The sequence below is a fragment of the Nicotiana sylvestris genome, chromosome 10, assembly GCF_000393655.2.
Source record: "Nicotiana sylvestris chromosome 10, ASM39365v2, whole genome shotgun sequence".
Classification (NCBI taxonomy): domain Eukaryota; kingdom Viridiplantae; phylum Streptophyta; class Magnoliopsida; order Solanales; family Solanaceae; genus Nicotiana; species Nicotiana sylvestris.
This window is the reverse complement of record NC_091066.1, coordinates 116,896,875-116,913,126: the sequence shown is the minus strand read 5'-3', so window position 1 is coordinate 116,913,126 and position 16,252 is coordinate 116,896,875. Positions and strand designations below refer to the sequence as shown.

The window sequence follows — 16,252 nt, the reverse complement described above, 5'->3', positions numbered from 1 at the left end:
TCTAGGAATAGTAGTCCTAAGTTCCTCTAGGACTGATAGGAATGGGACGGGTAATAGCACGCAATAGTGGTCGAGAGCAATCCGTGCTTTAATACCTTAATGGGGTGGGGAGAGTAGATATGGATATGATAACTGGTGCACTAATACCACATGTATCCCCTCTTTTGGAAGTGTCATACCGGGTATCGCATTGATGTGATCCATATTATATTTAAACCTAGGACCCCCTTCTTTTATATATCCTCAAGTATTTGTAGAATTGTAACTCCTTTTCGAAATTCATCTTTTAATTGTTCTTCAAACTTTTATGTGTTTTAATTTAAATCCCCCTACTATTTGAGCCTATACTTGTCTATTTGCTAAATTGCACAAATTCACAAGAAGCTGTCTGTCCGGGAACCACTCTAGTGGATCCTGAGGGGTGCCTAACACCTTCCCCTTAGGATATTTTCAAGCCCTTACCCTATCTCTAGTTATCAAACGAACTTAGAAGTGAACCCTTATAGGTATCCTAATGCACCTTAACTCATTAGGTGGCGACTCTTCAAATGAAAAAACTAGTTCCCAAAAGGAATGAGTTGTCCTAAAATTTCATAAACCCGATCTCTCGATGCATAAGAAGGGAAAAGGGGGGCGCGACACTAGTCTAGAAGCAGTTGCTTCAGACACAATAATCACATGTATTGTTTCAGTGTGCTAGATGGATGCATCCATATTATTTGACCCTGATTTCACTTATTCATATGTATCATAGTACTTTTCTTGCTATTTGGATATGTCCTGTGATTCCTTGGTTATGCTTGCTCATGTATCTATACCGGTGGGTGATTCTATTATTATGGACCGTGTGTATCAGTCGTATGTGGTGACTATTGGTGGATTAGAGATGGGAGTTGATATCTTACTACTTATTATGGTTGATTTTGACGTGATTTTAGGCATGGATTGGTCGTCACCATGTAACGCTATTATGGATTATCATGCTAAGACCGTGACATTGGCGATGTTGGGGTTGCCTAAGATTGAGTGGAGAGGTTCTCTGGACTATGTTCCCAGTAGAGTGATTTCATATTTGAAGGCCCAACGGATGGTTGGGAAGGGATGTCTGGCATATTTGGCCTTTGTGAGGGATATTGGTGCTGATACTCCTACCATTGAGTCCACTTCGGTAGTGCGACACTTTCCAAATGTGTTTCCTACTGGTCTACTAGGCATGCAACCTGGCAGGGACATTGATTTTGGTATTGACTTGGTGCCGAGCACTCATTCCATCTCTATTCCTCCTTATCTTATGGCACCAACAGAGTTGAAGGAATTGAAATAATAGCTTCAAGAGCTTCTTGATAAAGGATTCATGAGGCCTAGTATGTTGTGGTGTGCACCGTTTCTATTTGTGAAGAAGAAGGATGATACTATGCGGATGTACATTGATTACAGGCAGTTTAACAAAGTCAGAATTAAGAACAAGTACCCACTGTCGCGCATATGACTTTTTTGACCAGCTTCAGGGTGCTAGGGTGTTCTTTGAGATCGAATTGAGGTCTGGGTATCACCAGTTGAAGATTTCTTGTGATGTTTCTTGTGATATTTTTGGGCTGACCAATGCCTAGTAGTATTTATTCATCTGATGAACAATGTATTCCATCCATATCTTGACCCCTTTATCATAGTATTCATTGATGATATACTGGTGTACTCATGTAGCCAGGTGGATCATAAGCAACATCTAAGGATTGTACTCCAGGCATCGTGGGAGAATAAGCTTTTGGCTAAATTCTCCAAATGTGAGTTTTGGCTCGATTCTGTGGTATTCTCAGGACACATGGTGTCCAATGAGGGGATCATGTTAGATCCGAAGAAGATTGAGGTAGTTCAGAGTTAGCCCACATCGTCTTCAACTACTGAGATTTGGAGTTTTCTTGGCTTGGCCAGATACTATTGTCATTTTATGGAGGGGTTCTCGTCAATTGGTGTACCTTTGACTAAATTGACCTAGAAGGGTGCTCCATTTAGGTGGTCTGATGAGTGTGAGGAGAGCTTTCACAATCTGAGGACTGCTTTGACAACAACTCTGATTCTAGTTTTACCTTCATCATCGGGTTCATATGCGGTGTATTGTGATCCTTCTAGGATTGGTATTGGGTGTGTCTTGATGCAAGAGAGTAGGGTGATTGCTTAAGCTTCAAACCAGTTGAAGTCCCATGAGAAGATCCGTTCATGACTTAGAGCTGGCAGTCATTGTTCATGCATTGAATATTTAGAGACATTATCTCTACGATGTGTCTTGAGATATATTTACAGATCATCGGAGTCTACAACACTTGTTTAAGCAAAAAGGATCTAAATTTGAGGCAGCAGAGATGGTTAGAGATGTTAAAATACTATGATATCACTATTTTGTTTCATCCCGAGAAGGCCAATATTGTGGCCGATGCCTTAAGTAGAAAGGTTGCAAGTATGGGTAAGGTTGCATATATTTCAGTTGTTGAGATACCGCTAGCATTAGTTGTTTAGGGTTTGGCCAACCAGTTCGTGAGGTTAGATGTTTCAGAGCCTAGTCAGGTTCTAGCTTGCATGGTTTCTCGGTCTTCTTTTGTATGATCACATCAGAGAGCGTCAATATGACGACCCCCATCTATTTTCCTTAAGGACATGATGTAGCATAGTAATTCCAATGACGTTTCTGTAGGAGATGATGGGTGTTGCGGATGCAGGGTCGGATTTGTGTGCCTAATGTGAATTGGTTGCGTGAGTTGATTCTTGAGGAGACCCATAATTAGTGGTATTCCATGCATCCGAGTGCCGCGAAGATGTAACAGGACTTGAGGAAGCACTATTGGTGGAGAAGAATAAAGAAAGATATAGTGGAGTACATGGCTCGGTGCTTGAACTGTCAGCAGGTGAAGTATGAGCATCAAAGGCTGAGCGGTTTGCCTCAGATACTTGAGATTCCTGAGTTGAAATGGGAGCATGTTACCATGGACTTCGTTGTTGGGTACCCATGGACTTTGAAGAAATTTGATGCTATTTGGGTGATTGCGGACCAGTTGACTAAGTTCGCACATTTCATTCCAGTTGTTTCTACCTATTTTTTAAAGAGGTGGGTGAGATCTATATCCATGAGATTGTTCGCCTTCACAGTGTGCCGAAGTCCATTATTTTGGATCGGGGCACACAGTTCACATTCCATTTTTGGAAATAGCGAGAATTGGGCACATGGGTTGAGTTGAGTACAATATTCCATCCCCAGATGGATGGACAGTCCGAGTGCACCATTTAGATCTTGAAGGATATGCTACGCTCTTGTGTTATGGAATTGGGGGGGGGGGGTTCTTTGGATATATTTCTACCTCTTATTGAGTTTGCCTACAAAAACAGTTACCAATAAAGTATCTAGATGGCTTCTTATGAGTCCTTATATGAGAGTTGGTGTGGATCTCAAGTTGATTGGTTTGAGCTGGGGGAGGCTCGATTGTTGGGCACGGATCTGTTTTTAGGATGCCTTGGAAAAGGTCAAGTTGATTCAGGATCGGCTTCGTACAACACTATCTAAACAGAAGAGTTACATTCATCGGAAGGTTCGTGATGTTGCATATATGGTGGGAGATAAGGTATTGCTCAGAGTATCGCCCATGAAGGGTGTCATGAGGTTCAGGAAGAAGGTCAAGTTGAGCCCTCAGTATGTTGGACCTTTTGAGGTGCTTGAGAGGATTGAAGAAGTGTCTTACAAGTTTGCATTGCCACCTAGTCTATCGGGTGTTCACCAGTGTTTCATATTTCCATGCTTTGGAAGTATTATGGTGATCTGTCACATGTTTTGGATTTCAACACGGTTCAGTTAGATGGGGATTTGACTTATGATGTGGAGCTAGTGGCCATTTTGGATCGGCATGTTCAAAAGTTGAGATCAAAGAATATAGCTTCAGTGAAAGTTTAGTGGAGAAGCCATCAAGTCGATAAGGCTACTTGGGAGACTGAGAGGGAGATGTGGAGAAGTAATCCCCACTTATTTGAGACTCTAGGTATGATTTTAGACTCGTTCGAGGAAGAACATTCATTTAAAAGGGGGAGAATGTATCGACCCGACCGCTTATTTTGAGTATTGTAGCCTTGTCCCCCCATTGTATTGCTTATTCTATGTTAATTTATGGTTATTTGACTTTTTGGGGTAGTTAGTTTGGTTCCATGGATGTTTCGGAACGAATTCGGACACTTAGTCCCAAGGTTGGAAGATTAAGTTGAAAGAGTTGACCGGATGCTGACTTATGTGTAAACAAATCTGGAATGGAGTTTTGATGGTTCCGATATCTTCTTATGATGATTTTGGACTTAGGCGTATGTATGGATATTTATTTGGAGGTCCGTAGGTCATTTCATCTTGGATTGGCAAAAGTTGGAAAGTTGAAGGTTTAGAAGGTTGAGAAGTTTAACTGAGAGTTGACTTTGTTGATACCAAATTCGGATTTTGGTTTCGAAAGTTGGAGTAGGTCCATTGCATCATTTATGACTTGTATGAAAAATTTGAGGTCAATCAGAGTTGGTTTGTTAGGTTTCAGTATTGGTTTTAGAAGTTGGAAATTCATTAGTTTTGTTAGGCTTGAATTTGAGTGCGATTTGTGTTTTTGGTGATGTTTGATGTGATTTAAGGCTTCAACTAACTTTGTATCATGTTTTAGGACATGTTGGTGTGTTTGGATAGGGTACTGGGGGCCTTGGGAGTGATTCGAATTCTTATCAGATTGAGTTTTGGAAGTATGGATTTTTTGTTGGCTTCTGTTCTGCTGTAACTGCACCTGCAAGGTCTTGGCCACATGAATGGAGCTGTAGAAGCAGCCATAATAATGCAGATGTGGAGTTTGGATGGGCTTGGAAAAGGCTACAGATACGAGTTACTTTTTGCATCTGCGAGCCCGTACGTGGGCAAGGAGTTCCGTAGAAGCGGGTCTGAAGCAGTAGAGGCTAAGTCGCTGAAGCGGAGAGGTTCTACAGGTGCGTGAATTGGACTGCAGAAGTGGCAGGTTGAGAATCTTAATGATTTTTTGGAGAAGCAGGTTTTCTTCCGTAGAAGTGGAACTGCTGGTGTAGTGGTTGAGCCCGCACAAGCGAGATTGCTAGGTAGTATTTAAATCCGAAGGGTTAGCTTGATTCTCTCATTTTTTGGGATTTTGAAGTTCGGGGTAGGCCGATTTTGGAGAGATTTCTACCTAGATTGAAGAGATTCGAGTAGTTCAGAGGCAAGGGTTTTTGGAGCATCAAGTTGCGCACTTTGAGGAAAGTAACACATCTAAACTTGAAACTGAGGGTATGAATCCCTGGAAAACATGTATCTGGTTTGTGTTGTGTGGTCACATGCTAAGTGAGGCGTGTGGGCGTGCAACATGGAAATCATGATCCAATAGATTCTTTTGTACTATGTTGTTAACAAGTCTCGTCCTCTCTATGGAATCCTTATTTGTTAGAGTAATTGAACTGTGATTCATGTTAGAAATCAAGTTTAGGCTATGTGTTTATTCTATTGAGACCTAGATAGGTTATTTTTGTTGTTTTGAGTTATCTTATTTAATTGCAATTATGTGCTCAGTCATGATCCTTCATTTGCATAACATATATTAGTCTCTATTATCATTTACTGTTACATTGCATGTTCTTATTATTAGGCTGAGTAGTATGAGATTGTGAGTCCTTGAGACTTAAGAGATTAATGACTGAGTTGGGCCTGAGAGGCGAGTTGTGAGTGTTATCATGGATCGGGCTGCATGCTGCAACATGTCTTATTGGCTTATTTATTATTATAGATCGGGCTGCACGCCACAGCAGGCCTTATAGGCTTTAGATTTGCGCTTGGGCAGGATCCGCCCTCCGGAGTCTAACATACCAACAGTGAGCGCATGCATAGTGATATATATACACGTGCTTTGGTATGGGGAATTGATGGCAGGCACCCGTACAGTACTGAGTGATTTTATGTGTGATGATGGGCAATTTTGAGATAGACATATTGAGTACTCTGAGAGTGTGAGTACTTGGAAATATCACTATGATACCTTACTTTTGACATGCGTATTTGACATGTAGGTATAGAGATGTACCATTCCTCATGCTAGATATACTTGACATTTTCTTATCAGTGTTGGACTTTAATTGTGAACTTGAAAGCATGTCTAAATTTCTAACGAACCATCAAACCTCTGACCCGGGGTCAAATACACAAAAGTCAAACTTGGTCAACTCTTCTAACTTAAAGCTTCCTAGTTGAAAATCATTCTTCCAAAGTACCTAAAAACCAAAACCGTCGATTCACACAAGTCATAATACATTATATAAAGCTACTTAAGACTTGAAACAGCTGAACCGCATGCAAATGCTCAAAATGACCGGTTGGGTCATTACATTCTCCCCCACTTAATCATATGTTCGTCCTCGAACGTGCCAATAGTCAACCTTAGCTTATAGACCTTGGTACCCAATTTCCAACATTCAGAACTTTTTACAAGACCTAAATCTTGCATCTACACCCTGTTTAAGTCCGAACAAGCTGTAACAAGCCATAACCATTACCTACGATGTAATCACACAATATACCACAAAACTCGCATACTCGTAGCAATAATTCTCGATCATAGTAGCCGCTTAAAATAAACTTAATGCCGGTAATAAACCTCACATCAAAAGAAAAACCTCATTCAAAAACTTTGTACGCTCCCGATGATAAAAAAACACACTGAAACTCATAACCACTCATCAAATCAACAACTCAGTGAGATCTCTCTCTCGTCCGATAAGAACCAAAGCCAAATCCTAAGCTGACGTCCGATATTTTTCTTGCAAACATACCGTAATCAAATCTGATAGTATCCATTGTAGGTCCAATGACCTTAACTCATCAATCACAACTGTTCTATTGACACACCACACCAATACAACCTAAATCCACTGCCATGCAATTTTTTAACCAATAAGCAACAATTAAAATGTACTCAAACATGGAAAATGATTCAAATGAGGGAATCATCCTGCAAGCTCAACTAGTACTACCATAAACGCAATGCTACAAATCCATCACACATAGTAGAACCAAGACACACAGATCTCACACAAAGGATTATATCTCAACATAACTTAGCTGCAGTGCACAACCATATCCAAACATCGGTCCATATGAAATACCTCAAACTAAAACACTCCAAAATCAATAATTGCACGCAATTCGACATCATGTACACAAAGTGCATGAAAATAACCCCGAAGAAGAAAATAACACAACATGTTACAGCCTGGAAAGGCCATAACCAAGGCGCCATCAACTATTCAACACCCTAAAACCATTTTGCTTGAATTTCGCCATAAGGCCCAAACGAAATTGCACCATGTATGCATATAAACAACGAATCACAATCCCTCGTAGCATAGAAGAGTAACACATAGAAAATATCATAAAACAAACAAGCTCAACTCTAACAGAATGACACACCCCTCAACACTAACAGTTCTAAGTCAACAAATGCGACCCGGCGTAGAATACACATCCTCCCCAGGCCTACCAATGGGCCCCCAAATAAACTTCGATCATCCCAAAATGGATAAGTAGCCCTACAAAAATCCATAGTAACCAACCATAACGCATACAATCAACTGGCTAACTTGGCCATTTTTTGCACTCCACAACCAAGAAACCTGCCACTAAGACTCCCAGTCTTCAAACCCCAAGAATACAGGGAATCACTAGATCTGCTCCCTTCTCTACCGCTACATTAACTAACACATCCTTCATACATAATCCTTCCACAAGAAATACTTCCATAATTCTTCCGTGACACATAGCAAAATCTGCCATATCAAAGTCGATCAACCAAGTGAGTACCGCAATACCAATGAAGCATCCGTAAGTCAAAACTTAGCGCGCCTTCTGAAATGCGCACCCTTCTCAGGCAATACCAAGTAGTAATAGCATTCATCTAATCATCTGAAATTGTCCATATTGTTCAACATTCATGACCTTCCCTCCAAAATTGAAACTGTTACCTTGTACATGTGAATCTCAATCGCACAGGACACACCGCATCTATCATGCCATCATATTAAAACATAAGAACCACATTATCAGCTCTGAGTCACAATCAGAATACATACCTGATCAGTCAGAAACCTTCCACTTGATCCCATCCAGGATAAAGTCATAACACGCTACATAAACCTCATATATGTACATAATACCCATCTCAAGTTGTGGCACAAATTATCGAAAATACTTCGAAACCCATTTGCACATAACCAAGTCATTATAACCGAACCCCTATAACTCAACCAAGTCTTACTGGTCACTAAAGCCCAAGAGTATTGCCACAAAACCCCCATAGAGACTCACCATATCATAAGTACCAAAAGAACCTGTTACACCCCATGTTTTCGTACGTAAAAATGCATCGTAAGTAAACTAATGTAAGACCAAAAATGGGATCATCTTTGGAAGTATATAAAGTAATTTATCATGTTACCTCATATTTTACATATATTGAAGATCATGAACAACAAGTACAAAGAGGGCGGGAAGGTTTAAAAGCTAAGGAATTGAAGAAAATAATGTTTCGTCGAAACTCGACAAGTTGACAATGTTATAACATGTACTTTTGGGGTGAGATCAGGGAAATTATCATGATAAGGAGGTTATGTTATGAGTTATTTTAGTCTTATGATAGACGAGTGTTGTGTTTTGAAGTCAAGCGAGTTGTGGAATAAAAGTTGAAAAATATCATCACAAGTTACATTCATAAATGTGTTGAAATTTGGGTCAAATGTAACTGCGATCTTTTCCAAATATGCTTAGTGATACGGGGTGTTTTGACCATAAAAATGAATATCTATAAGTCTATTTTCTAATGCATTAAACCGTTTGTAAATACGACATCAAAGTAGATAGATATATGCGCTTTCACGAGACTGTGCAGACTACTAGGTGACAAGTAGGTGTGTCACCTACTTGCTTAAATGAGAGTCCAAAAATGGGCCAGTTTGGCTCGTCCAAAGAGACCTTTAAAAGGCCAATTTAGTTCATATAATACACTGATAAGAGGGCAAAATAACCAGACCTAAACCCCGGCAAACATCCTCCCAAAAGATGAACACGAACCCTAATTGAATTTCTCTCCTTTTCAAGTGCAAGTTGGATGAAAAACCTTGAGTTTGAAGAACCAAGATAGGAGTTGAGTTATTCAAAAATTAAGGTAAGTTTACTACTCTGTTTCATCTATTTTTTCTGCTGGATATGTGTGGAAAGTCATTCTATAATTGTAAGAACTCACGGGATGGTGATCGAAAACCGTGAATTCGAGATATTCACTTGTAGCGGGCTACTTTGTGGACTGCGTGTTTTACTACTATTTTATGGAGTTTTGGAGGAGGAAGGGTGTGGAGAAACACCACATAAATGCAGGGTGGTGGGATGGTCATTCGTCGTAACATTTTTGGGTCGTTTGATACTACTACGGTGGTCGTTTTGTGTATGAAGAGTTTGGTGTGTGTTGGGATGTTTTGTAGTATTTTATGGTGTATATAAGGTTGAAAAATAATGCATATATGTTGTTATTGTTGTGTTCTTGTGTTGTTGGTTTTATATTTGTATACGGTGCAAATTAGAGGGTCCGATTTTATGATCATAATGACGCTTCGTAAACACGTCTCCAAAGGCTCAAGGTAAGGATCGAGGTTCAACCTCGAAGTGTTCTCACCGATCGACCTCGAGCCAGTACAAATCGATGGCTATGATGAACGAACGGTAAGTTCCCAAGGCACGTAATTAAAGCTGACCAAGTCTAGTATTCATGCCCGTACCGTGACATTAAATGGCAGTACAAGCCCCAAATCCTGGTAATAAATGCGTCTGTACTATGTTGGAAGTCCCCCTCATATATAAAGGGGACCCTTGTCATTTTGTAACATACATAATATCAGATACATAACATTCAATACAAGAACATTCTCTGCTTTCTAAACTTAAACATCTATTGCTTACATTTATTGTGTTTCATTAATTGTTCTTCATTTATTACTCATTATTGATCATAAAGAGCTCTTATCAAAGCTCTTAGAATTGTTAGACCTTCAGCGGCCGGTCACTGCCTAACACTTAGCGCGACCTCGAGGCCCCGTATAGGCCAGCTCGAGACCCTAATTTCAGCCACTCAATTTGCTTAATCTACTGCCTTCATGCTTTTATCTTAATTTCTAGTCTCACACTTAGCATCTGCTGCCTAACAACTAGCATAAAAATAAATCACGTATTTTTAGAAACATAAAATCAAATCTTATTGTTATTACCATTTTCAAGGTAAACAGTTTGGCGCCCACCGTGGGGCTAAAAATTATAGTGGTCATTTTCTTGCTGGTTTACTACATAACACAAGTTATCTTTCACACTTTTTCTTGTCTAAGAATATTTGATTTCTGGTCAAAATGTCTAACTTAGTAAACGCACATGAAAACAACGGTCTTGAGGACCATGGGGAGAATGGTGTAGCTGTTCCAGGTATTGGTGTACCACCACAAAACCCTGTGGATGCACCAGAACTAATTCCCGTGGACATGGTCTCGCGCAATGCCCAACACATCAACATAAGCTCCCACACTAATAGGAGTATATGCCAAGAAAACCAACAAGAAGCTCAGGAAATCCCAGCGTGAGGGGAGCAAGAGGTTAGCCTTCACGTTATTTTTGAGATGTTATAGGCACAACAGTTGGCGATTGCTCAACTACAAAGCCACAAAAAACCTACAAGCACAGTAGCACCGAACACAACTCCTCAAGCCGAATAGGTACCGGAAAGATTGAGTAATAACAGGCCAACATCCGACCCCGCTATTATGAAGAAGCTCGAGGACCTCACAAAGAGGATTGAGTAGGGTGAAAAAATTATAGAAGATAACGACAAAAAGGTGGAGACCTACAATTCAAGGGTCGACTAGATCCTGGGCGCACCCCCGATCCTAAAGGGTGTTGATTCAAAGAATTTCATACAAAAGCCATTTTCGTCAAATGCCGCTCCAAAGCCCATCCCGAAGAAATTTAGAATGCACGACCTTCTGAAATACAAAGGAACTTCAGACCCCAACGAGCACGTCACTACTTACACTTGTGCATTGAAGGGCAACGACCTGAGAGACGACGATGTCAAATCTGTCCTGCTAAAAAAGTTCGGAGAAACACTTTCGAAAGGGTCCATGATGTGGTATCACAACCTAGATCCGAATTCGATAGACTCATTTGCCATGCTGGCAGACTCTTTCATAAAGGCAGATGCCGGTACCATCAAGGTGGCTACAAGAAAATCCGACGTCTTCAAAATCAAACAAAGAGAAAACGAGATGTTGTGGGAGTTCATATCTCGCTTTCAAATGGAGCGAATGGAATTACCACTAGTCTTTGATGACTGGCCAGTACAAGCCTTCACCCAAGGCTTGAACAAATGAAGCTCGTGGATTCGAAGTAGCTAGAGCAGAATTTGGTTGAATACCCCACCGTGACTTGGTCGGATGTCCACAACTGATATAAGTCAAATATTAGGGTAGAGGACGACCAATTGGGAGCCCCCTTGGGCTCGGTATATCCAAGCAGACTCCTGGAAAAGGATCCTAATCCAAATAAGGAAAGGTAACAAATATACACCGAAGATAGGAGAAATGCCCCAAGGCATAACATACCTTGAAATAATCGAAGGACAGATCGAGGTCAGAATCCTCGAGGACTTGTGAGCAGAGCCGGATTTGACAGACACACAGGACCAATGGAGGCACCCCGCATGTCGGAATATACCTTCAACGTTGACGTTTCAGACATTGTATCTGCCATCGGTAAAATTAGAGACACACTAGGTGGCCAAGACCTGTACTATCAGATCTTTCGCGGAGGAACCCCAACTTAGTATGCGAATTTCACAACAGACACTGTCATAGGATAGAACATTGCAGAGAGCTTCGAGAAGAAGTAGCCCGACAACTCAGTAAAGGGAACCTCCGAGAGTTCCTTAGCAATCGAGCCAAAAATCAATTCCGAGAAAGACAGGCAAACCGGAAGAATGAAATAGATGAGCTGCAACATTTCATCCACATGATCGTTGGAGGAATCAACGTCCTGTAGGAACCCATTATCAAAAGATCAAAAATATCCATCAGCAGGGAGAAGTGAACTTATGGTTACATACCCGAAGATGCTCTCACATTCAGCGACGAGGACATCGATACCCTGTCTCAACCTCATAATGATGCCTTGGTAATTTCTTTCCTTGTGAATACTTTTCAAATTAAGCATTTACTTGTGGATCCAGGTAGCTCGACCAACATTATCAGGTCGAGGGTGGTGGAGCAGCTTGGACTGCTCGACTAGATCGTTCCCCCTCTCGAGTCCTCAACTGATTCAACATGGCAAGCAAAATAACAAAAGAGGAAATCACCCTCCCAGTCAACGTGGCTGGCACGATCCAAAATGTCAAATTCCATGTCATCGAAGGACACATGAGGTACAACGCCTTGCTCGAAAGGCCATGGACACACTGTATGAGAGCAGTACCATCAACCCTTCATCAAATGATGAAGTTTCCAACGAAGGACAGAATAAAAACCGTGTATGGAGAACAACATGGAGCAAGGGAAATATTCACGGTGCACGATGTGGCACCGACATCAACGCCTCCAACATCGAAGGAGCCAAAGGATAAGCAAACAGTGAAGTAGCAATCATGAGACACATTCTCGGCTACACCCGAATAAAATAAGCAAAGGACCGTGGTGCGTCCCCGAAGCAAACGTCTGAAGCATATCGAGGCTCAAAGAGCCATCACCACTAAGGTGTAACCATCTCCCTTTTTGTTTACATCTTACACTTTGAGTAGGTGTCCGATCAGAATAGTCAAAGCGCGGTCCAGGTCGAAGACCTTAAGGTTTCAAAGCATACGTTGCACTCTTTTCCTTCGATCAGGTTTTATCACAAGAAGGTTTTTAATAAGGCAACATCTATATGCTACCTAAGGAGAACTTAACAAGTATTCAAGGCTTCTCTTCAATCAACCTAGAACAATAGAGGGCATCCCCCCGAAAGATCACCTTCTCGAAGAAGTCAAGATGTGCCAAAAAGGGTCTCAATAGGAAGATGATGTATCGGGCCAAATAGTTGAATGAACCGTGTACACATAGAATAATTAAGCCCTTGACGGCAAAAACATGTATACTTGTACCAAGTAATCGAAGAATATTTCCCCTCTATCAAAATGCTTTGCGCTTCAAAGAAGTATGCTACTTTTACAAGAAATGGTTCCAAAGCCAGAAATTTCCCGAACACTCGAGGACTGACGCCAAAAACTCGAGGCCACATGACCTCCGGGTCGGAAACTTCGAACTCGTAAGCCCTCAATGTGGCAATACCAAGTTTACAAGGAACGGATCCAGAACCAGGAAACTTTTGATGACTCGAGGAATGTCACCGACTGTCACCCCCATCGATTTGTCGAAAACCCGAGGCTCTAAGACCCCATGCAGACAGCCTCAAGCTTATAAGACTTTCATAAGGTAATACCAAATCTGTAAGACCTCAAGCAAGGTGTGAATTATACTTGTACCAAGTAACAAAATCTGTAAGACCTCAAGCAAGGCGTGATACTTGTACTAAGTAACCAAATATGTAAAACCCCAAGTAAGGCATGTTAAAATTTATAAGACCTTGCAAAAAGGCATCATCCCGATATTAAAGTTAAGGCTATATATTCGAACTTGTAAGACCCCTAAAAAGGCATACCCTCGATATAAATGCCGAAACTACTTCACTCGAGGACTGAAAGGCTAGGGCCAAATGCAATGACTTCGGTTAGAAGGCTCCGGCCAAACTCACATGACTTGAGGACACCCAATTGTTGCTATAAAATCATAGGCCTTTAATTACTTTGAAAAAACTTTGAAAAGAACCGGTTAATTAGGCTACCCTCGGCATAAGCAAAAGAGCTTCGATCATATCAACTCCAAACAATAGGATTCGAAGCAATTCAGCCATCGAGCGAAACCTCCCGAGGTGATCATTTATCGCTACATAATAGCTCACAATCGAGGCTCTTATCGAGCCGTCAAAGAGTCGGATAAACACAAAACTTCAAAAAGTCTTTAGCGAGGGAAACTGAATCCTATATTAAAAGGTCGTACCGACCTAATGTGTAAGAGCCACTGTCGCCAGCCTACATTAAAAGGACGTACCGACCCAATGCGTCAGAGCCACTACTGCTAGCCTATATGAAAAGGTCCTACCGAGCCGATGTGTAAGAGCCTAAATGGCAGCCTATAATCAGAGGTCGTACCGACCCAACGCGTAAGAGCCTAAGAACAAGCTTAAAAACTTAAGGGTTAATGAGCTTGAGTCAAAATCCGAATCGAAGGCTAAGCCCAAAATAGATAACTAAAAATGCCTAAGGGAAAGTGAGTAAGAGCTATGAGCCACCCTAACGAGCCTCAGGGATGATTTGAAAACCTAAGGGTTTTACCTTGAAGTTCAGTTCACTTGTCCAATCATCGACGATCATATAAGTTCAAAACAAAGAAAGACATACTCAAGCAAATGGAAATTTATGGAAGAAAAAAACTGAAAGGTTTCTTTGTATACACATGTATGAAACAATGCAAGGCTACATTTACAAAGTTCTCTTAGAATACTGTACAAAGAATCAAAAAGAAAAAAGCCTAGTCTATTTTCCCCTCGGGGACTGCGGCCCCATCGGCCTCTTCTCCATTATCTTCGGCATCAGATATGAGGAATTTGGTGTCATATTCATCCGCCTTGACTTGCGCTATCTCTTCCGAGAGATCAAAGCCCCTAGCGTGAATCTCTTCGAGGGTTTCCCTCCGAGGTTTACATCAAGCATATTCATTGCTTCTGCTTTCTCGATCGAAAGCACCTCTTAACTCAGCCCAAGCCTCGGTAGCGTCTTTTAAATAGACGACCACTTTCTTGTTGGCCTTAGTCCGAATCTCTTCAGCTTCAGCTCGGGCATCCATGACTTTGACCTTAATCTCCAAAAGGTCGGACTCGAGTTTTGCAATCCTGCTCGTCTGAACAGTGCTTTTTTCATAGGCGTTCCGGAGCTGCACCTCGAGGGCAGAAACCTTGCCCAAATCATTCTTCTTGGCCGCAATATGGGCATCTATCTGAGTCCTTATCCCGTTACGCTCATACTTGGCCTGGCCAACCTCGCCCCAAAGGCGTTCCAGATCCTCTATCTTGCTCTGCAACTGAAATATCAAAACGTTAATCTTTGAGGATAGAAGAAGAAGCATGCATTCCTCTGAGCAAAGGTTACATGTTTCTCAAGATGGCTTTCGTAGTTCAAGCTCTGATTCGCCTCGTACCGTATGTATACCAACTCATCTCCCCTTTTATCACAAAGAAGCCTGAGGGATTTCTCTTATCCAAGGCTTTCCTCAACTTGGACTCACAGCGGAGCAGCTCAGACTTGAGCTTGTCAAAGGCCTATGAACAATAAGCTCAATGAGATAATGAAAATGTAAAATCGAAGATCAATAAAGTCAACCAAAGCTCACCATAGAAAAAAGCCGCTGACCCTCCTCAAAGGTTGAGCGTGCATCTACTGGCCTGGTCTTACTGGCCCCAGTTGAACCAATATTGGTGGGGACATGGTCGCTCGAGACCCCGCTTGATTTAGGCAGCCCCTAATCTTTAACATCCTTTGAAGTACCTTCGACAAGAGGGGAGGAAGATGGCTGGACACCTGTATCCCTCGAAGTATCTTTGTCGGGAAATAAGGACGGCGACAAGGGAAGAACCATTTTTTTCGAGGCTAGAAGCCTCAAATACCGTAGGCTCAACTGATACATCTTCTTTTAGCCTCCGAGCAGGGCTTGCCTCGCTATAAGTACCCTCGTACTTCAAGGACTCCTTTCGTTTGTTATCAGTCCTCGACCCAAAGCTGATGACCCTTCCTCCTCCCCGAGGGGGCACAATCTTATATCAGAAAATTCTCCAACGCTTGCGGTGATGGAGTTAGTACACATAAAAGAAGGTACATTTCAAAGAAAACAAGCCACACACCACGTACCGTGATGTTTTTCCTCCCATCTACCCTTGGACAGATCTCGTCACTTACGCTCATCGTAAGTCAAGCAAGCTGTCAGTTTTCGAGACCAATCCACTAGATTGGGAACCTCGTATGGCATCCACGGGATTGCTGCAAAAAAGAAAAGAAAAATAAAGCATCTTTGCAGAATC

At 41.6% G+C, this 16,252-nt stretch overlaps 1 protein-coding gene across 1 annotated transcript; it reads left to right on the top strand.

The window, feature by feature from the left end:
- The first annotated feature begins 775 nt into the window (after window positions 1-775).
- On the top strand, window positions 776-1,324 carry LOC138879847 (uncharacterized). Its single transcript, XM_070159486.1, has one exon. It carries the CDS (start codon window positions 776-778, stop codon window positions 1,322-1,324), a length of 549 nt encoding a protein of 182 aa, XP_070015587.1.
- The last annotated feature ends 14,928 nt before the right edge of the window (window positions 1,325-16,252 follow it).